We start from the raw sequence: 22686 nt of genomic DNA on the forward strand, positions 1-22686 counted from the left end.
CTTGAGCACAATATTATAGAAATGGAAGAGAATGTAGACGAAGATGAAATGGGAGATATGGTACTGCGTGAAGAGTTTGACAGAGCACTGAAAGACCTAAGTCGAAACAAGGCCCCGGGAGTAGACAACATTCCATTAGAACTACTGATAGCCTTGGGAGAGCCAGTCCTGACAAAACTCTACCATCTGGTGAGCAAGATGGCGAAATACCCTCAGACTTCAAGAAGGATTTAATAATTCTAATCTCAAAGAAAGCAAGTGTTGACAGATGTGAATATTACCGAACTATCAGTTTAATAAGTCACAGCTGCAAAATACTAACACGAATTCTTTACAGACGAATGGAAAAACTGGTAGAAGCCGACCTCGGAGAAGATCAGTTTGGATTCCGTAGAAATATTGGAACACGTGAGGCAATACTGACCTTAAGACTTATCTTAGAAGAAAGATTAAGGAACTTCAAACATACGTTTCTAGCATTTGTAGACTTGGAGAAAGCTTTTGACAATGTTGACTGGAATACTCTCTTTCAAATTCTAAGGGTGGCAGGGGTAAAACACAGGGAGCGAAAGGCTGTTTACAATTTATACAGAAACCAGATGGCTGTTATAAGAGTCGAGGGGCACGAAAGGAAAGCAGTGGTTGGGAAGGGAGTGAAACAGGGTTGTAGCCTCTCCCCGATGTTATTCAATCTGTATATTGAGCAAGCAGTGAAGGAAACAAAAGAAAAATCCATGGAGAAGAAATAGAAACTTTGAGCTTCGCCGATTACATTGTAATTCTGTCAGAGACAGCAAAGGACTTGGAAGAGCAGCTGAACGGAATGGGCAGAGGCTTGAAAGGAGGGTATAAGATGAACATCAACAAAAGCAAAATGAGGATAATGGAATGTAGTCGAATTAAGTCAGGTGATGCTGTGGGAATTAGATTAGGAAATGAGGCACTTAAAGTAGTAAAGGAGTTTTGCTATTTGGGGAGCAAAATAACTGATGATGGTCGAAGTAGAGAGGACATAAAATGTAGACTGACAATGGCAAGGAAAGTGTTTCTGAAGAAGAGAAATTTGTTAACATCGAGTATAGATTTAAGTGTCAGGAAGTCATTTCGGAAAGTATTTGTATGGAGTGTAGCCATGTATAGAAGTGAAACATGGACGATAAATGGTTTGGACAAGAAGAGAATAGAAGCTTTCGAAACGTGGTGCTACAGAAGAACGCTGAAGATTAGATGGATAGATCACATAACTAATGAGGAGGTATTGAATAGAATTGGGGAGAAGAGGAGTTTGTGGCACAACTTGACAAAAAGAAGGGACCGGTTGGTAGGACATGCTCTGAGGCTTCAAGAGATCACAAATTTGGCATTGGAAGGCAGCGTGGAGGGTAAAAATCGTAGAGGGAGCCCAAGGGATGAATACACTAAGTAGATTCAGAAGGATGTAGGTTGCAGTAGGTACTGGGAGATGAAGAAGCTTGCACAGGGTAGAGTAGCATGGAGAGCTGCATCAAACCAGTCTCAGGACTGAAGACCACGACAACAACAACAACAACAACATGAAAATTTGTGCTGGACATGACTCAAACCCGGATTTCCCACGTATTGTGAGCAGCCGCCTTAATCAGTTCAGCTATATGTGCATGCTCCCTGGACTGATCAAAACCTCCATGTGCAACATTGTCCATATCCCATACTGCTCATACATTATGTAATTACCACAATAGGGAGAGACAGTGTTGTTACAGTCATTTTAGCCTGTCTAGGCATGAAATATTTATTTTGTAATATCTGTGTTGTACCGTGTATGTTATTATGCAATGTCCTTATAGATGCTTGAATGTCTACTTACTTTTACCTGTATATCTTTCCACCTTCTATTTTGACCCGAGAGTGCAACGATCTCTGCTTCCTTAACATTTTCCAAATTTTGTTAATAAACCACAGTGGGTCTTTTACATCCTTCACCCACTTACCACATACTTCTCCTAAGCGCGATTTATGATCGTTTTAAATATTGCCTGTAATTCCCCCGTGTCCATCATATTGGAGCTATATGTTGCACTTTCACTGTCCAAATAGGCTGCTGATAGCTGTGTATCAGCTCTTTCCTAGCCTTGATGGATTTGTTGACTTCTCATTGCTATGATGATCATGATCACTAATCCTTGAGTTTACTGGCACTGTCGATTAGGCCAGGTCTGTTTGTAGCTAAAGGGTCTAAAATTTTTTTTTTTTTTTTCGTCTGTGTTGCTGAACTAGATGCTCAAGACATTTCTCAGAAAATGTTTTTGAAACTACTTCGAGATAGGACTGCTGATATTTTTAAAAATACCAGTGATCCGATCTATTGTTACTTTAAAAGATATCATTATCAGCTCTCAATATATTGATGGAAAAAGATATCAGCGTATCGAGCTAGAAAAAACTGCTGGTTTTAAAGTTGTATATTTAAGTATTGATTTATTATTAGATATTCTGTACATCAACAAGCTAGCAGCTTGCCTACCCTCCTTAGAGCAAGAATTGAAAGGAAAACAGTACACATTCTCACTTGGCGATAACCAGTCTAACATTTGTAATTGGTACAATAAAAGGTAACCGATGGGTCCTTTGTTCAGTGTTGCCACATATCGGATTTGTCCGGAACACTTCATATCGACTTCCCTGTTTCTTCATTTCTTCCAATGCCAGCGATGTAGCAGTTTGTGTCAAAATTGCATGGTGAAGCTAAACATTGCAGTTCCTGTTAGTGGTGTCGACTGCCGATTACATTAGTATTTCCCCTAGCAAGTATCTGTCCATTGCAAAGACCAATTTTATCATTTAGATTTTTGTTCATTATTTTCAGCAATTGTTACTGAATAATGCGAATTTGAAGAAATATCGCACTAGTTGCGCTAAAAATTAGTTTTTAATGCAACTAGTGTGCTATGTGTCACATTGAAAATTTGGTTATTCCATTCACACTGCCATCCCTCAGTGCAATAAGACTTCTTCTTTTGTATCACTTATACATGGGTCACTCAGTCAAACAGAAAGACTGGCTGTAATGAAAGCTCAAAAAGCAGTGAAAGTAAAATTATGTTCTACTAAAATTTCAAGAGCACAACTTCAATTATTTAACAAAAATTGTGAAAAAAAAATAAAACCATCAGCAGTCAGTATTGCCATTTTGATATCAATATATCAATATATTGGGGTTAAAATATTGCTGTTATATACAGGGTGGTCCATTGATAGTGACCGGGCCATACATGTCACGAAATAAGCATCAAATGAAAAATCTAAAAAGCCGGAAACTTGTCTAGCTTGAGGGGGAAACCAGATGTCACTATGATGGGCCTGGTAGATGGTGCTGCCTTAGGTCAAACGAATATCAACTGCATGTTTTTAAATAGGAACCCCCATTTTTTATTACATATTCGTGTAGTATGTAAAGAAATATGAATGTTTTAGTTGGACCACTTTTCTCGCTTTGTGATAGATGGTGCTGTAATAGTCACAAACATATAAGTATGTGGTATACGTAACATTCAGCCAGTGTGGATGGTATTTGCTTCATGATACATTACCTGTGTTAAAATGGACCGTTTACCAATTGCGGAAAAGGTCGATATCGTGTTGATGTATGGCTATTGTGATCAAAATGCCCAACGGGCATATGCTATGTATGCTGCTTGGTATCCTAGACGACATCATCCAAGTGTCCGGACCGTTCGCTGGATAGTTACATTATTTAAGGAAACAGAAAGTGTTCAGCCACATGTGAAATGTCAACCACGACCTGCAACAAATGATGATGCCCAAGTAGGTGTTGTATAGCTGCTGTCGCAGCTAATCACCACGTCAGTAGCAGACAAATTGCACGAGAACCAGGAATCTCATAAACATAAGTGTTGAGAATGCTACATCAACATCGACTGCACCTGTACCATATTTCTATGCATCAGGAATGGCGACGACTTTGAACATCGTGTACAGTTCTGCCACTTGGCACAAGAGAAATTACGGGATGATGACAGATTTTTTGCACGTGTTCTGTTTAGCGACGAAGTGTCATTCACCAACAGCGATAGCATAAACTGACATAGTATGCACTATTGAGCAATGGAAAGTCCACGATGGCTGTGACAAGTGGAACATCAGCGACGCTGGCGGGTTAATGTATGGTGCGGCATTATGGGAGGGAGGATAATTGGCCCCCATTTTATCGATGGCAATCTAAATGGTGCAATGGCTGTTGATTTCCTACGTAATGTTCTACCGATGTTACTACAAGATGTTTCACTGCGTGACAGAATGGCAGTGTACTTCCAACATGATGGATGTCCGGCACATAGCTCACGTGCAGTTGAAGCAATATTGAATAGCATATATCATGACAGATGGATTGGTCGTCGAAGCACCACACCATGGCCCGCATGTTCACCGGATCTGAAGTCCCCGGATTTCTTTCTGTGGGGAAAGATGAAGGATATTTGCTGTCGTGATCCACTGACAACGCCTGACAATATGCGTCAGTGCATTGTCAATGCATGTGCGAACATTACGGAAGGCGAATTACTCGCTGTTGAGAGGAATGTTGTTACACGTATTGCCAAATGAATTGAGGCTGATGGACATCATTTGGAGCATTTATTGCATTAATGTAGTATTTACAGGTAATCACGCTGTAACAGCATGCATTCTCAAAAATGATAAGTTCACGAAGGTACATGTATCACATTGGAACAACCAAAATAAAATGGTCAAACATACCTATGTTCTGTATTTTAATTTAAAAAACCTACCTGTTACCGACTGTTCGTCTAAAATTGTTAGCCATATGTTGTGGCTATTACAGCGCCATCTATCACAAAGCGAAAATGGTGATCCAACTAAAACATTCATATTTCTTTACATACTACACAAATATGTAATAAAAATTGGGGATTCCTGTTAAAAAAAAACGCAGTTGATATCCGTATGACCTATGGCAGCGCCATTTAGCGGGCCCACCATATTGCTATCTGATTTCCCCCTTCAAGCTAGACAAGTTTCGTTCCTTGTAGTTTTTTCGTTTGACGCTTATTTCGCGAGATATTGGGCCCGGTCACGATCAATGGACCACCCTGTATATTGATAGTGTTGGGAAAAAATTATCGATATAATGATATTTTATCAACAGCCCTAATTTGAGACTGTCTGTTCGTACCACCTGCAGTTAATTGATAGATGTCCCAGTCTAGACTTAGTAGGTTAGTTGCCACCGACTAATATTGCATGATCATATCATTTCCGCACTACTGAGCACTTACTTTCTTTGAATGATTCTGCAACTGTCATGACACATTCAGACGGCTGGTAAAAACATCTGATGATTAACTTGAGATCCTATGTCCAGATTACTTAAGTCAGACTTGAATTCAACTTGAAAGGTGACATCAATTTCGTTGACTGTGATGAACACTTCCCCTCTTATGGTGTCCACTCTGTCTTTCCAATATTCATTCGATACCTTTTTAAAAATTTCAGAGCTTTCTGTTTAGAGTTTCACTCAGCTCTCAGTTCTGTGAATAATTTGAATCCTACAACTTTTGTGGAGGGCAGTAAGTTAAGGAACTGGGACAGTTTACTGTTGAAATATTGACAGCCAAAATGCCTTTACTTTGTATGCAATCTGATTTCGTTCTCTGTATATCAATTGTCAGGCATTCATCAGAGGACCTTAAAATATCGCGTACCCCAAAAGAAAATATCTTCACTCCACAGGTACTGTGCCTTGCAAGTAGCTGCTTCCTGTGTGTAGTGCACACCTGATCTAACGAGGAGCACCCTACAATTCTCTGTCCCATAATGCAAGTCTAAGCATCTACACATTTATAGCCAATAGAGTCATAGAATAGATGGAGCCTCTGGTTGATACCCCCCACCCCCCGTCACTTGGTCTTAAACCAAACCAAACCAAAGCACCCCAATCAATTCCGGGTACAATACTACAGATCATGAGCTCTGCTTGCACCCTGCAAGTAAGGCAGTTGTACTCTTTGCCATATCCAAACTCATTTATGACATTTGTTCTCTTAAACCAAATCAGTTCCACTTAGGAAAGAAGATGGTAGAATTTGCTTGTACTGTGGTAGCAGAGATCTCGGTTCCTTCTCTACATCAACGCTGCTGGTGTTAAAAACAGCAGTGATTTTCTTGTCACAGTAATAGTGTTGCTATCCAGTTGCTTAGATAACAACTATTATTATTTTACTTTTGCAAAAATAAGATCTTTTTATTTTGCAGGTGACTTACTTGGAACATAAACCCAGTTCGTATAACTATGAGTCTATATTTGATCGGGTAGTGTTGGAACAAACCAATGTAAATATTTAACTTTTAAATAAATACAGGGTGAGGAGTTTGTCACATTTCACATCTATTATATTTTTGTCACATTTTTCAGTCTTCTCCGCACTTTTAGGAAGAAATTAAGTTATTTACTTTTGTTTACAAGTTTATGTATTCTTGTTGTGCCATTTAACTTTTTGAAATGCTTGAGTGAGGAATGTAGATAAAATATAACCTTAAGGGGGGGTCCTGAAATTTGAGATAGTTGTTACTTTTTGATGTTTTGAGTGTTTCTTATATTTTACACACCTATTATTTATGGTATCAGATGCTACAGAGGTTGAATGTCTGCCAGAGGAGATGGACTTAGCTACTGGGTGCACTGCGGCTGCTCAGCACTATGCATTATTGGTGAGTGTGCCACTGTCTCTTCTTATAAGTACACCAGCCAATAGTTCTACATGGCTGGTATAGAGGTGGCCGCTCAGTACAGTGCCGGTCAGTTCAGTGCTTGTGCTTGATGCTTTCAGATCTGTCTTCGCTGTAACAGGAAAACGTGATAACTACCTTCCTTGTCACCTGGTTCCTCTGTAGTCACGTCTTGGGTTTGTGTCTCTAGTGCTCTTGGCCTTCTTGTCATCGTCATGGCAACAGCTTAAATAGTGCCTTATTGTCATCTACATTGTTTGTCTTTCTCCTGGTCTGTTACCTCATCTGCAGTCTGTCTGTCACATTTCATTTGCCTACCATTAGTTTGGGTTACTCTTCTGCAGGCGACTCTCGTGCCTGGAGGCTTGATCAGTTTTTCAATTTCTTCTGGAACTTTGACATGCCCGTTATCCAAATATCTGTGGATGTAGCATTATTACTGTTAGATATTCTTTTATTACAACTACTTCCATTTTGTGTTCCAGATTCTGATTTTTAAGCAGTAACAGATTGCTGAATTATAAAACCCATTGAGCGTACTGATTCCACACCAACTCTTGTTAATTTTGTAAAGTACCCTTGTACCCTCACACCTGCCTCCTCCTCCCCCAGATGTTTAACTTTGGGAATTCTTAAACTACAAGGTGGTTGTAATTAAACTTTCACTACTTGAGCCAGTGTAGGCAGGAAACTATTTCCATAAGCATACCCAGCATTATAAGAATGATGATCAGACTGTACACTGTAGGATATTCTTTGCTAGTTTTGTTAGTGTCTGGTATGGGGACATAGGGTTTGAAACACAAGCCTAGTGTGCACTTCAGTTGTAGTCGGTTCGCTCAGCATGGGTCGGACAAAGCAAGCAGGATTTTATTCATAAAGCTGTTTTGATTAAACAACAGCAATATTGCTTTTGCCGTGCACAACTATTTACTCATTAAAGGAACACAGAAAGGCCCTCTTTCTGCACTGGAGTTGAAGAACATGAATTGAAAATTCAAATTAACTAGTGATTTGGGAATTGCTCCTGGGAGGGACAAACAACCAATTGCACCTCAAATTGTTGAAGTTACTGTTGCCATTATTGAGAAACCTGGACACAGTGGACAATCTTCAAGCTGTTCACAAGAAGTGTGACTACAGTTGAGCATTCTATGCTCCACCATTCGAAAAGTGCTGTGAACAATTGTGAAATGCTATCCATACAAAATTTCAAGCTGTCATGGCTGCTGATGGTCATCACATTGAACAATGTTTGTAACCTAGAATATAAACAAGGTATGCAATTAAGAAATGTTACCCTTTCATGGAAATTAAAATGTTTCCTTCATTTGTTTATTCATTATTTCTCTTCTGCATGTCCTTACAAACATTTCTACAAAGTTCCAGTGTCCTATGATCACTCGTTTCTCATGGGGCCCCATTCAAGTAATGAAGGTTCAATCATAACCACCTTTTACTTAGTAACATAGCTAACTTCCTACAAGAACATCTGAACATCTGAATATTGTACTTTATGTACTCGGTGCATACTTTGTATGTATTTTTGTCTCTCCCTTTGTTACAAATCCTTAATTAGTAGCTAATATGCCAACTTTATATCTGTACTTTGCATGGCTCCCCTTTTGCAGCATTTGACATTCACTAAAGCATTACAACATAACGTATTGCAAGCTACATTTTGATTCAGATATTAGTCATAATGGTTTCGTAATCTACATAACCGCTAATTAACTAAAGTAATACTCGAAGTTCTGCCTTCTTGGGGCTGGACACAGCATCTTATTAGTAAGTACTAGTGGTTACAGCTTTTGGTGTTCAGTCTTGTCAATCGCAGTTGTATAAATTACTGTGGATGATATCAGAATAGATATTAAATGAAATGTAACATTTAGATGGGTCTCTTGTTGTTTACTCATAGATTCTTCCAGGATTATGTTTCATCACAGATAAATATGCAGTGGTCTTCGATTAATGAAGAGGTTGATTCTTTCTCTCTCCATCTTAATTATGAATGGTAAAGAAAACAATGGGCAATTGTAAACTAGTTCCAACCATTCATTATCATGTTAATTCTATACACTACACTAATACTGTTGGAAGCTCATTGGGTCAGCACTACCTGGGACAGTCTCATGATAATGGGTTAAAATAAACAGAGAAAAAGAGGGGCTCTCGCTATTGAATAGTGGGCAGAGGGAAAGGTAGATCTGAATCTGTCCTAGAGGAAGTTATGTAGGGAATGAAGATTAGGATTGGTAGGACAAAAAAAGAGGACAGTTCAAGAGACAGATACGCTTCCCATCCGAGACTGCCACCCTGGGGGAGGGGGAAGGGGTACTTCACTAGTGAGTGGAGAACAGAGATGATCTTCGATTCTACAGAAATTATCCCGTCAGGTTCACCCACCCAAGTGCTGAAAAGATTGGTTCTAGAACACAACTGTGGAGAGTTTATACAGTTAGTGAAATTTGTAACAACAGATGTAACCAAGTATTCTACTTCTACCTACCTTTCCCTAGAAAAAATTTGGGTAAAACCAAACCTAGAAACCAGATTTCTTCAAAAATGCAGAATTTCTTCAACCTATAAAAAATAACTTAATACTAAAATAAATAATGGTTCTAACTTTTCATCTACTCATTATTGCTACTATTTTTGTCATAATATACGAAATTCTGATAGGAGATTGGCACTTCAAGTACAGACGTGACTCTCATAGTGGATGTTCAATGCAATATAGCAAACCTTATGGGTACTGGTAGAGTCACAAACAAATAATTACATTTCTTCCTCAGCACAGCTCTAGCTAGGAATCCAGGAAATTTCCACTGTGAGAAGCAACCCTGTACTCATCACACATAGCAAGTCAGCTTACTATACTCAGTAAGAGAATCACTGTCCAGGTAGCATCAGCTGTGTACTACCATATACACTTCCACTAAACAACCATTTACTATATTCTTCTTCATACTAATATTCAACTAAATTTCTTTAGAGACCCTACCTCTGAGGTTAAATTCTTGCCATTGGCACGCTACCTACTTCATGTTGCTGCCTCAATAATATTGGCTTCATCTGCTGCCCCTCAGCTAACACAGCAGAGCCCTTACCCCCCCCCCCCTTCCCCTCTCCCCTCCCTCCCCCCCCCCCCCCCCCCCCACACATACATACATACAAAATAGTAGTTTAACTATCTCCATCCATTGTTAACACTTGAAAAAAACCTGAGCCACTTTACATGCCTTTCACTTTCTTAGGTACTGGGTCCTCATTTTGGGTGTGGTATTTTTGTAACCACAAAAGGTCCTTTGTACAAAGGGTGTAACTTACCTGTTAATTTCTCATTCTTTGAACTGAGTTTGTGATACCTAAACAGAACTAGATCCCCTACATCATCGAGTATAAGGGTGCCTTTTGCCATTTCCTTTTTCTCTTTGCTCCAGCCTAGATTAAAGATTCTAATTCATTGACACTGGCTGTAGATGTTCATTAACAGACTCTCTAATAACAGTGGGGTAGTTAATTTAGTACCTTCTTGGAGTCCCTCACAAACTCTCACCATTTCAAATTTTTATTTGCGCAATATATCCAGTGTATTCTATCCAATTCATGCAGGGTCCTTGCAGCTGGGTTGGCTTATTGATGATACTTAGAAATTAGGATGTGATTTACTTTTTCCCAAGCTGGAAACTCTTTCAACTGTTTGGCTGTAAACTGGGTTCCATTATCAGATAATAAATTCTTAGGTATTCCCACATACTTAAAATAATTACCCCTCAGCTTAAAAATAATTCTATTTGTTGTAGCCCTCTTGAACAGATATAATTTGACTAATATTAGACCAGTATTCCAAAATGACAAAGATGTACACCTTTCCTCGCCACCCTCGAGGCAGTAGACCATAGAAGTCCATGGTCATTAAATCCCATAATGCTTGTGGTATTACGGGGGTATAGCATGGTGTGCATCTTCGGAAGTCTCCTGGAGCAGGGGAGAGTGGTTGTGGTTGAGGCCACTCTTTGCTTTTTCTGGTTCTGGGACCCATGACTATACCCCCTTGTAAAGACTACTCTTTTATACCTCTGTTTTCCACTTTTTAGATTGGCCTTCTCTTTGAAGCCTTGTGTTGTGTGTTTTTAGCTTCCTCACTTTATAGTTTGACCGACCCCTCTGAGTGGATCTGTCCCCTTTTAGTGGACACTTCTATCGTACACAAGTAATCTGTGAATCGCGGGACTGATGATCTCTCTGTGGAGTCCCATAACCTCCCTTGGTCGTGTCGTGTCCGTGTCCCCATACAAAATGGTTACTCAGGAAAAGGGGGGGGGGGCGGTGGGAGAGAGAGAGAGAGAGAGAGAGAGAGAGAGAGAGAGAGAGAGAGAGAGAGAGAGAGAGATGTATTTTGAAACTCTGAGCTGTGCATGAGAAAATTCTTCCAAACATTCCCCCCTGGTGCCATTTTGACTTATTCTGACCCCTTGTCAAAGGACTGAAAATAAATAAAATTTCTGGTACTGGGTAGTAGAAAATTGTTAGGCATTTACCAACAACCACTTCACAGCCATAGAGTGACAGTTTGGTGTGCCATTGCTGTATTTGATCTGTGGGGTCAATATCTTTCTATGATGATGGTATTATGTTAACGGTTAATTCAAATCACTACTGTCAAATGACAAAGACCTTTCTCCAAACTACGTTAAACCAGTCTATTAAGAGGGAGAAGTCTGGATCAAATAAGATAGAACCACAGCTCACACTTCTTGGGCATACTTGAGAAATTTAAAGAAAATTGTTTCCTGGATGTCTTTTGTCTTTGCAAGGAGATGTCACCTGCACTGCAGTGTTACCTGATTTATCAAATTGTGATTTTCTTCTTTTGGTTCAGCTAAAGGCTAAAGTATACAAACATAGCCACACAAGTCTGCAAAAACTTAAGGAGGCTATCAGCCAGGACGTGTCTGCCACTCCATAGAAATGATACAAAGAACTACGAATAACTTCCGGGAAAGGCTTTGTCAATTTGGCAACTGATGTAAAATAGCATAGTGTTAGTTGTTCACGAATAAAAGTACTTTCTCTACCTTTTCATTGTTTGTTTGTTAGTACCTTCTGAAATGCAGGAGGTCTTTTTGCCAGACCCTGTACATTGTCTTTTCTTATGGTGTTAGTTATGGGGGGAGAAAAAATTTCTTGCTAATGTCAGCAATATTATAGTTGCTTAGAAAATCGGAATTTGTTGATTTTAATTATACATTACACAAGGGACAAAATTGTCTGATAAGCAAATGAAGCCTTCCTGGAAGTTTGCAATTGGCCAATATGTAATACAGTTACAGTGAAGATAAAGAAAACAAATATCATGAACTTCAGTAAAATAATACTGTTAATTAAATGTAGATACTGTCTTTATAGACTTTGTAAAATACAACACATTTCTAGGAATGAATACTGATTCTCAGTTGAAGTGGTGGAACACTCAGATACTTGTGAACAAAATGTCGTCAACATGTTGTGCCCTTGGTCCAATCATTAGTGCAACAACCAGTGTCTTTCAAGTTCATACTAGTCATATGTACACTGAATTATCTTAAAATTCTTTGCTGGGAAGCAAATGCATCAAATGTGAACAGTTTTTGAACTGCAGAGAAGGGCCATACAAATAATAATCAGAAATAGTACTCAGCTCATTGTTAAACATTGGTGATTTTAATTATGCAATATAGGTACATTATACAAGCTGTTAAGCAGTACAGTCATGGGATTGCTTGGATTAGGTGGTTTGGTAAAAAAATGTATCTCATAAAAAATGTATCTCATGATGAGATGATGATGAGATGATGATATGATGATGATGATGATGATGATGATGATGATGATGATGATGATGATGATGAAGTTAGGACTTAGATCCGTGCCTCTTTTTTTTCTTAGGGTAAATAAAAGCTCTTCAGAAAGATACCACAGTGCCAAATTTCAGCTGTAGTTGCAAAAGGTCAGTTTTATTCTTGCTCCTTTTCCCCTTTTTGGGACCTTAATTTCTTTTTTCCTCCAACCATGCCCATAATCTCATTTTTTAGGGTTTCAGACCTGTCAGTCAGTAAAAACAGAACCCTTGAAGGATCACTTTCATTTCCGTCTGTCTATTTAGATCACTTTTTCTCAAGAATGGGTAGACATATCAAGTTTAAATGTCACATACTAAGGATTATGCCTAAAGCTATCAAGTTGAAAAAGTTCTTGTGCAGGCTACAGACCAGGCTCCATACATGGTTTCAGCTGTTGGTCAGTTGAAACCTTCGTTACCTACGTTGAAGCCTGTGGTACGCTTGGTCTCTACTTTTTACAGGATTTGTGAATCAATAAGGAATGAATATGACATTGCAAATCAATTCATATCTGCCCTAAAAAGACTCTATTGAAAACACAGTTGTGTTGTTGCCTACAGAGAAATCATTGGCCTGTCCCTTCCAAATTTCCGTCATTACTCTCTGGAGAGGATTTAGAGTGCTGCCATATTGTGTGAGAATTTTGGCAAGGCTAAAGAGTTTGTATTTCTTTGGATCCAACTGGCACAGGTGCAGTTTCAAAGCCTCATCAACTTCTGCTACTGTAGAAAATACATATTTTGCAGACAGAACTGTTTCAAGTCTCTGTATGTCCATCTTTTTAGAAATGGTTGCAGGAGTTTGCTGTTTGATACAGGATGTCAAATGAAACACCTTTCAGCCGTCTAGTTTCCAAACTTATTTTATTTGTGTACCATTTTCGGTAATTTACTATGCCGTCTTCAGCCCCTGACCAATTTGTAGGAAGATTCCACTTTGGCCCTGATCAAAACGGGCCAGCAATATTGGTATTAGTAGATTTCTGCTTGCTCTAGTGATCACTTAGCCGAGTCGGTAGATGATGGTTGAAGTGATCGCTAGAGCAACCGGAAATCTACTAACAACAGTATTGCTGGCCCCTGTTTTGATCAGAACCAAGGGGGAATCTTCCTACACATTGGTCAGGGGCCTGAAGATTGCGTAGTAAATCACCGAAACTGGTAGCCAAATAAAGTAAGTTTAGAAACTAGAAGGCTGAACTATTTCATCCAGAACTATTTCATGTCCTTTGTTACAAGTGCCTGACTGCAGCTAGTGAACACTTAGATCATCTTTAGCATCTATAGACTTTTGTCTCCTAATAGAAACATACGCTTTGAAAAATATAAAGATGCTTAATGCCTTGACATACATCATCTTCATGCTTTCTCCTTCTGATGGGAGATTGATGTACTTGTTTATAGTTCAATAAACTAGAATAGGGGAAAGAGAATTTGTTGAATTAGTTAAGTAATTCAGCAATTTCTTGTCTCCCTTTTTTACCTTATTAACACCTTTTTCCTTCCCTTTTTCATCCAAAATTTGCACCTAAAATTCCAATAGTAACAGTAATACTGATTTAGCACCATACTTTCACTCTTTTTGCTCCAGAAAACATTACTCCACAATGGATAACACTAATGTATTATGCTCTTTCTGGTGTCAACATCTCTGTTGTTATGGAGGGGAGTTGACTCAGTTGTTGAAGCAAGCAACAAAGTGGTTGTGATACACAACATGAAAATCAATCATTGCCCCATGATCCTAATAGCAGCTGATATTGTGTGCATTATTACGTTATGAAATAATGTGTATAGTGCTTGCAGTTTATGAAGTGATTGGTACTGAGAAGTGAAAGTAATGTGTAGCACTAGTTGTTTTCATTATTAAGTAACTTTTGCTTGAAACAAAACAGTATCATACAATAGAGGTTAACCAAAAGAGGTTGTACAGTTTCAAATAGACTAATCTTGTATTCAAAATGATGTAGCCTCCAATCTCCATCTGATCATCCTGATTTTTTGTTTTCCATGATTTCCATAAATTATTTCAGGCACATGCTGTGGTAGCCAACAATGTGTCCCTTTCTTGGCAAAGTAGACTTAAAAGTCTGTAAAAATAACTGCATATATAAACATTTTTTTACTGTAATATCATACATGCCAAATATCATTGTAAAAGTGATCCATAGCTGAATGCTGCTGCTACTACTACTACTACTACTACTACTACTACTACTCCTCCTCTTGAGGTTTGTGCAGTCAACTGTCTTTTAAAAATGTGTGCTAAATATTGGCAGTTTGATACCAAGGCTGGAGTGAAAAACAACCTTAGGTTATAAAAAGGCACAGAATAATTTAGGATATTAAAATAGTCAAGAAAGAATGGACTTCAGATGTAAATTATAATTCTTTCTTAGTATTTTTGATCACCACTGTAAGTTTATCAAACTATACACTGAAGATTTGTACTAGGGTCACCTAGGACACACATAAATTATCACTCTTTTTAGCAGAATACTCTATTTCCTGTTATGGGACAGTTGTAAATTTAAGAGGAGCTTGATCTTTAACTATCAATATAACAAGTGCAGTACTGTTTTTAAAAGTTGGTGAATGTTATGGATTCCAACATTGTTAGACTGGAACTTTAGTATATTACATATTCAGCAGTATTAACCATCCGTGATTCATTCTTTTTTTTCTGTAACATCTTAGTTCCTTCTCTACTGAACATCTTATTTGTATCTTAATGAAGTTACCAACTTGTATTTAATTATTAGCACTGTTGGTGTGTTCGGGATACATACAATTAAAATATTTGAGCAGTTTTAAGCACTCATTGTTTATCTTCATTTTATTTATTATTAAAGATTTCAGATTACCTTTTTTTCATGTCCATTTAAAAGAACATATTTAAACTAAAGATGATAAACTATTGTTTTCAGATCATGTGTTTGGCATGGATGTTTCAAATGCTGAAATATTTGATAAAGTTGTTAAACCTCTTGTGCATCCTACAGTCGATGGGTTTAACACCACAATATTTGCTTACGGCCAAACTTCTTCAGGTAAGTGTTCCACATATCAGATAAAGGAAAGAGAGAATAGTATGCGGGGTGTGGAGGAGGGTGTAATACCACATTGGAAGTTGTAATAAGCAGTCATCTATTTTAGTTGCATTACACATTTTATGCAAACTTAAACGGCTCACTTCTTAATGGATATGTTTCTGCCAATGCCACATGCAATCCATATGTGAAATTAGGTAAAATGGAATGTATGTGGAAACATGCTCTGCTACCAATGCGGGTGTCATTCTCAGTATTCAGTGTAAGCATTAGAACAGGCTAAACAGCATCAGATGTCAGATAGTTTTGATGACTACCCCAGAAACCACATATTGTTATTGGTACATGAAACTGAATTTCCAATTTGTGTGCTTTTGAGGTAGAAGCCATTCTTAATTCTGGAAATAGCTGATATAGCCCACCAAAATAACAACTCCCTAAATGTTGTCATGAATCCCCAGATCTCTGTTTCAGAATGGCAGTTGCTGCTCCTCTCATAGTTTGCCCACTTTGCAATATACAAATTATATTAAAATGTATGAGTTCAGGGAATCAAGATGAACTGTGATTGTTGTCTGAAAACATAGCTGTGTCAGAACTGCACAATTCAGGGACAGGTGAAATGACAGTGCCATTGTATGTAAAGCTGTTAAATAGTTTATTTGCTCCAAGGAGTGTACAAGCAATAATACAGTATGTGAAACTTCTCTATTTTTAACAGTCAAAATTTAAATAAATTGCCTCTGTGATCACATGCTGGCTGTTTAAATATTTGTGCATAGGCACTCTGAAGAACTGTCTACAAGATATAAGGCATATTCCAAAAGTAAGGTTCAGCTACTAATATTTAGCTGATGGTAGGCCTGAATGAAGTCTTCACATGTAGTGCTGCTTATTGACACTTAAGGCAGCTACTGCAGTGTTGGTTTGATCGAGTAATAGAGATGGGCAAATTGTTCTTTGTAGGAACCATTCCTCTTGAGATGGTTCTTCTTATTGAATTAGTTTGTTTTTAACCTTTAAAGTACCAATAACCAAAAACACTGAGAAAAAACCTGAAGCTAATCAATCAGAAGGCAAAATTTTATCGCCCACAAAAATTTAATGACTTCTTTTTCTCTCCTAATCTTGGCAGTAGGAACCACTAAACATTAAATTATTCTTATTGTCACCAAGACTGTTTAGCTGCTTCCTACTTCTTTTTCATATCTGATAGTGTCTGGAAAAACTAACAACTCGTTCTTATTTAATAGTACACAAAAAGTTATTCTTAAGATGGGAAAGAAATATTTATGTACTTGGTAAATGAAGTATATATAACAAAATATTAAAACATATTAATATTAATATTAAAACATATTAAAATATAACAAAATATTAAAATTAATTTGTAAGTGCAAACAAATACCCATTCGAAATAATGGTACACTTATATAACTTTGTTTCAATGAAATTTTTACACAGTTCAACAGTGTATTCCAAACCCGATGCACTGCTACCACTGTCATCGTTTCAACCACACTCGAATGTCTTGTCGACAACCAGCAAAATGTGTAACCTGTGGTAGGGATGAGCAAGAGGGTGATTGTTTGCCCCTTCTCCCCACTGTATCAACTGCAATGGTGACCATGCCACCTCCTCTTGAGATTGTCCCATGTATCTCGATGAGCAGGCTGCCCAGGAGATGTGGGTAAAGGAAAAAGTGCCTTATCCAGTCGCTCACAAGTTATTGGCTAGTTGCAAACTGTGCGTTCTACCATCTGGCACTTACAGTACTGCTCTTGCTACATCTCATTCCTTGAAGGACATGGTGATGCAGACATGCGACCTCAAATTCAGCACTGTGGTTGTGAAATTGCCCAGCGTCATGGTGGCATCACTGTCTCCTCGCCCAGTTGTGCAACAAGTCACCATACATTCGCCTCCTGGGGCAAAGTCATCTGCTACACAACTGGCAGGCCAGAAAGGACAGAAGGAATACTCCCATGAAGACTTCCTACATCCCTCCAGCTAATGAACATCAGAGTCTTCCTCTGCTAACTGGAAAGGCTCCGATAAGTCAAACAGAGGCAAGCAGTCTTCTCCTTCACCAACTCGGGGATCCTCTTAGAAAGTGTCGCCACATGGTACCCTTGTCTGGCTGACCTCTGTGTCGCCACTGCGCACTGCCAACCAATTTTCTGCCCCGGACTCTGCAGATCGACAGAGGGAGAATGCCGACGCCTCCGTCAATCTCATGGAGCAGCATCCTCCAGCCTCTGTACCCTGTTGCAGAGAGTCTTTGAAGGCTGGCACTCGGCACTTAATTTTTTCCCGCCTCCCCTTTTGTCATTATGACTCTCCTTCAGTGGAATCTTCATGGCCTTTGATCAAACAAAGAGGATTTGCAGCTGCTCTGAGAACTGCAGCGTCCACTTGTTCTCTGCCTCCAGGACACAAATTGCATCGTCACGACCGCTTTGAGCTCTTGCTTTACTTCCCTATTGGTTGTGACCTTCACCCCAAAGACGGCTTTCCATCTTGTGGGGGTATCATGGTGCTCATACGGAATGATGTTCATAGTCTTCCCATCTCCGTGATTACCCGCCTCCAAGTTGTTGCAGTTCTCCTTTTCCTTCTTCCCTTGACCTTTTCTCTTTGTTCTGTTTACATCCCACTGTCATTTGATGTCACTAGGGCAGACTTCCTCCAGCTTACTGGGCAGCCAGTGACTTGAATGCCCACCATCTCCTTTGGGGTTCTCCCAGAACCTGTCAGAGAGGTGCCCTCTTGGCTGACCTCAGTCAACTTAACCTCCTCTGCCTTAACACAGGAGCGCCCACTTTCAGACTCCACGCACACCTATTTCCATTTTGACCTGTCCTATTGCACCGCCCAGCTGCAGCTTGCCCATCATCTCGAGTCATCCATTCTGACACATACCGTACTTGAGCTACCATTTCCTGTGTGCTGTCTGTTATCCGTTTGCTAACTCATTCCCCACCCACATACACTCCCAAATGGCAGCTTACTAAGGCCGACTGGAGGCTTTACTCCTCCTTGATGACTTTAGACGAACAACATTTCACTAGTTGTGATGACCAGGTAGAATATCTTACAAATGTTATCCTTACTCCCCCAATACATTCCATTCCTCATACTTCTTCTTTATCATGGCGTGCCCTGGTCCCTTGGTGGACTGAGGCTTGCTGTGATGCAGTTAGCATGTGGAGATGGGCTCTTCGCATTTTCAACTGTCATCCTACAACTGCAAACAGTATTCATGATAAACAGTTGCCTTCACAGTGTTGTCATGTTCTTAGGGACAGCAAAAAAGCTAGCTGAATGTCATTCACTAGTTCTTTAATTCTTTAACAGTTCTTCTGTCATGTGGGCCAACCTCTGACAGCTTTCTGGGACCAAGATCCATTTCCCAATTTCCAGCTTGATAGTGGCAGACAAGTGGACCCTGTTGCTATCTCCAACATTTTAGGCCACCATTTTGTGGAGATTTTAAGCTCCTTCCACTATCACCCTGCCTTCCTGCATTGGAAACGAGTGGAGGCAGCTCAGGCGATACCTTGCTCTTCTCAGAATCGGGAGTGCTACAATGCCACATTTGCTATGAGGGATCTAGATCATTCTCTCACTTCATCCCCATCTTCCACCACAGGGCCAGACGATAATCACATTCAAATGTTGCAGCACCTTTCTTTTGCGGGCAAGCACTTTCTTCTTCATATATGCAACTGCATCTGGACAGAGGGAATGTTTTCCAGGTGTTGGCATGAAGCCACTCTCATACCCATACCTAAGCCCAGTAAGGGAAAACAGCTTCCTTGTAGCTGTCGTCCCATCAAAAATCTGACTGTGGCCATATTTTTTGATTTGCAGCAAGCCTATGACACCTGCTTGAGGACTGGTATCCTCCGTACTCTCTGCACGTGTTGCTTCTGTGCCACATGCCCCATTCCCGTCAGGAATTTTTAAAAGACCGAGTTTTCAAGGTACGTATGGGTCCTGCATTGTTAGAGACATTTATCCAGGAAAACGGTATGCCTCCAGATTCTTTCCTGAGTGTCTTCCTCTTTGCTTTTGCTATTAACCCTGTAATGGTCTCCTGCCAGGCATCTCTGGCTCCCTTTCCATTGACAATTTTGCTATCTATTGCAGATCTCCATGGACTTTCTCATTGAGTGCCATCTTCAGCAATGTCTTAATCGTCTTTACTCTTGAAGCATCATCAATGGCTTTTGTTTTGTCACTGACAAAACTGCTGTCCTACCGCCTTGACTTTCTCCTCAGCAGATATGAATGCCATTTGTTTGCCATGAATGCCACCCATACTATGCCTTCTTCATAGATGACTCCTTTGATCGCCAACATGGTGCGTGTCCCTCTTCTCTGATACCTCCTGGAGTTCACTTTTGGCTCCTCCTCTGGCAGCTTAACTTCACGCTGTGTACAGCTTTCCCGGTGGATGTGGACTCTTCACTACCTTGGCTTTGTGCAGCGGCCTGTGTTCACATTGGCCTTCATTCGCTTCCTAAGGACCCTACTCCCGCCACACTCTATTGCCTTCAGTTTCATGACCTTCACACAGAATTTCATGATAGCACCTTAGTGTACAGTGATGGCTCTTGGACTGACCGTGGTGTTGGGTGTGCCTTCGTCATTGGCACCGACGTTTTTGACATCGGTTTCCTGAACACTGCTCAGTATTTACAGCAGAGCTCTTTGCCCTGTATCAGGCCACACAGTACATTTGGAGACACAGGCTTTTCAATTGCATCATCTGCTCTGACTCTCTGTGCCTTTCAAAGCCTCTGTGTGCTGTACACTGTGCAGCCCTTAGTGCAATGGGTCCAGGAAAGCTGTCACTTGCTCATTGGTTGATGGAGCTGCCATGATTTTTTATGTGGGTCCCTGGTCACATTGGTCTGACAGTAAATGAGACCGCTGACATGGCTGCCAAGGCTGCAGTTCTTGTTCCTCAGCCTGCTATTTCTTACATCACCTCCAATAGCCTGTGTGTTGCTGTCTGTCAGCGGATGGTGTCACTTTGGCATCACCACTGGTCCTCCCTTCATGGGAACAAGCTCCGTGTTATTAAGCCTCTCCCAGCAGCTTGGACAACCTTCTCTCATCCCTCTCACCGTGAGATCATTTTAGCTAGGTTGCATATCAACACTGTCTTTTTAGCGATCACCATTTGTTAAGTGGTGCTCAGAATATATACTAAGATTCTACAACAAATCAATGTCAAGGATTATTGTGTGGTAGTTTTGTGTATCACTTCTACCACCCTTATTGTAAACTGGTGTGACCTGTGCTTTCTTCCAACTATTGGGCACTGTTTTCGTTAGTGATCTGCACTAGGTTATAGTTAGAAGAGGGGCTAATTCGACTGCAAATTCAGAGTATGTTAGATTCAACATAAAACAAAATAAGAGGAAATGCAATGGACGACTGAGGAGCTTGTAGGCATCAGCTACAAATCACCAGTATAATTCAGAGATAACATTCCAGACCTCAGGACAAGGATTCATTTACTATCTCCCTACCTATTTCAAAATAGCTACTGCAAACAATTGGCAAAAATATACATGCTTCACATATTTTATAAAATCTGTATTATCTACTGAAATAGCTGCCTCTGCTTTGGTTTCTACAATATTTGAGTTAAACTCCATCCAGTTATTTCTCTCTGTGTGTGACTAATAAGAAAAAGTGTGTCTATGTTCATAATAGTCAGGCAGTGCATCTGAGAATTTCCTTCCAAATGTTGTCTGGTGAACAATATCTCTCGTCTTAAATCCTGAAGAATTACTAGCCGAAAGTCTGTTACTTTTTTTTAAAAATTCCCCTCGCGAGTCTGTCATTTCAGAGTTGGACTTCCACATACTTTTTGTACTCAGCTGGGTCATTTCTTGTCTTTGTACACTTTCTAATGTAGTCTTAAAAAATCTCAATTTACTTCACTCTGTGCCTCAACCAGTGGTTTGAGTGATTCAGCCTCTCTCAATTTTTCTTTCTTTCATCTTCCAAAGCTCAAAAGTATTCTTGTTTTTTTTATTTATTTCTGACTTGACTTCAACAGATCTGATACATTCTCTGCTAGCAATATTAGTCGTCATTGATGTGTTTTCTGATTGTTTAATGATTATTAGTATTAAGGTCTTAACAAATTTTAACTTTTAATTTAGTTGAATCTAGGATTATTTGTTTGCTATCTCTAAGTAACTGAACATTTTCATCATGATTCACAAATATGGATGAATTGGACACTTAAGCCCTTTTGTCTGTTCAATTAAGCTCTAATCTACACTTTGCATTTGACAAGATAAGGTTCCAATTTAATTTCTTAATTCTTAGTTTTCAGTTTTAATTTCTTGTTACCATTAATTCTTTTTAAGCACATTTTTAATTTGTCAAATATTTGTCTTATTTCTACCACTATTTTTGATAGTTCTAGTTACTTTTATCTAATGAACAATGATTATGGTTAATATTGTTATTATCTTCTTTGTTCCTATTCTGCTGCTACAGTTTAAAAACAGTTCATTTCAATAGGTATTATGATCCCAGTCATTTTCACAATGCCACTTTGAAAATGACTCATTGTGTTTCTGATTTGTCATGTGTGGTCTTGATATCTACAGCAGCAATAGTTGTGGTCCCTGCTCCACAAGTCTGCTCTGCCAGCTTGAACATTGTAGATGATGGCTGCAGCATGTCCACCCCACATGCACATGCTGATTTTGTGTCTGGAATAACAGCATTATGTGAGATTTATTGCCACCATTTGTAACACTACAAGATGCAGTACTTCTTGACTCCCAAAAATCATTTGACACACTATTATATTAGGACTTATTAAGAAAAGTATGATCATATGGGGTTTCAAACAAAATTTTTGACTGGATTGAGGATTTCTTGTTAGGGAGGAATTCCATGTGACCATGGATGGAGAGTTGACAGATGTAAAAGCAACTACAGGTATGTGCCAGAAAAGTGTATTTGATC

At 39.4% G+C, this 22686-nt stretch overlaps 1 protein-coding gene across 1 annotated transcript in view; it reads left to right on the forward strand.

Moving 5' to 3' along the window:
- LOC126484423 (uncharacterized) overlaps positions 1-22686 on the forward strand; it is a 251771-nt gene that overhangs the window by 9503 nt on the left and 219582 nt on the right. Inside the window, exon 2 of the mRNA XM_050107937.1 lies at positions 15559-15681. Within this exon, the coding sequence (XP_049963894.1) occupies positions 15559-15681 (123 nt within the window). The remainder of the gene's footprint in view (positions 1-15558; positions 15682-22686) is intronic.

This window comes from Schistocerca serialis, chromosome 6 (assembly GCF_023864345.2).
Source record: "Schistocerca serialis cubense isolate TAMUIC-IGC-003099 chromosome 6, iqSchSeri2.2, whole genome shotgun sequence".
Classification (NCBI taxonomy): domain Eukaryota; kingdom Metazoa; phylum Arthropoda; class Insecta; order Orthoptera; family Acrididae; genus Schistocerca; species Schistocerca serialis.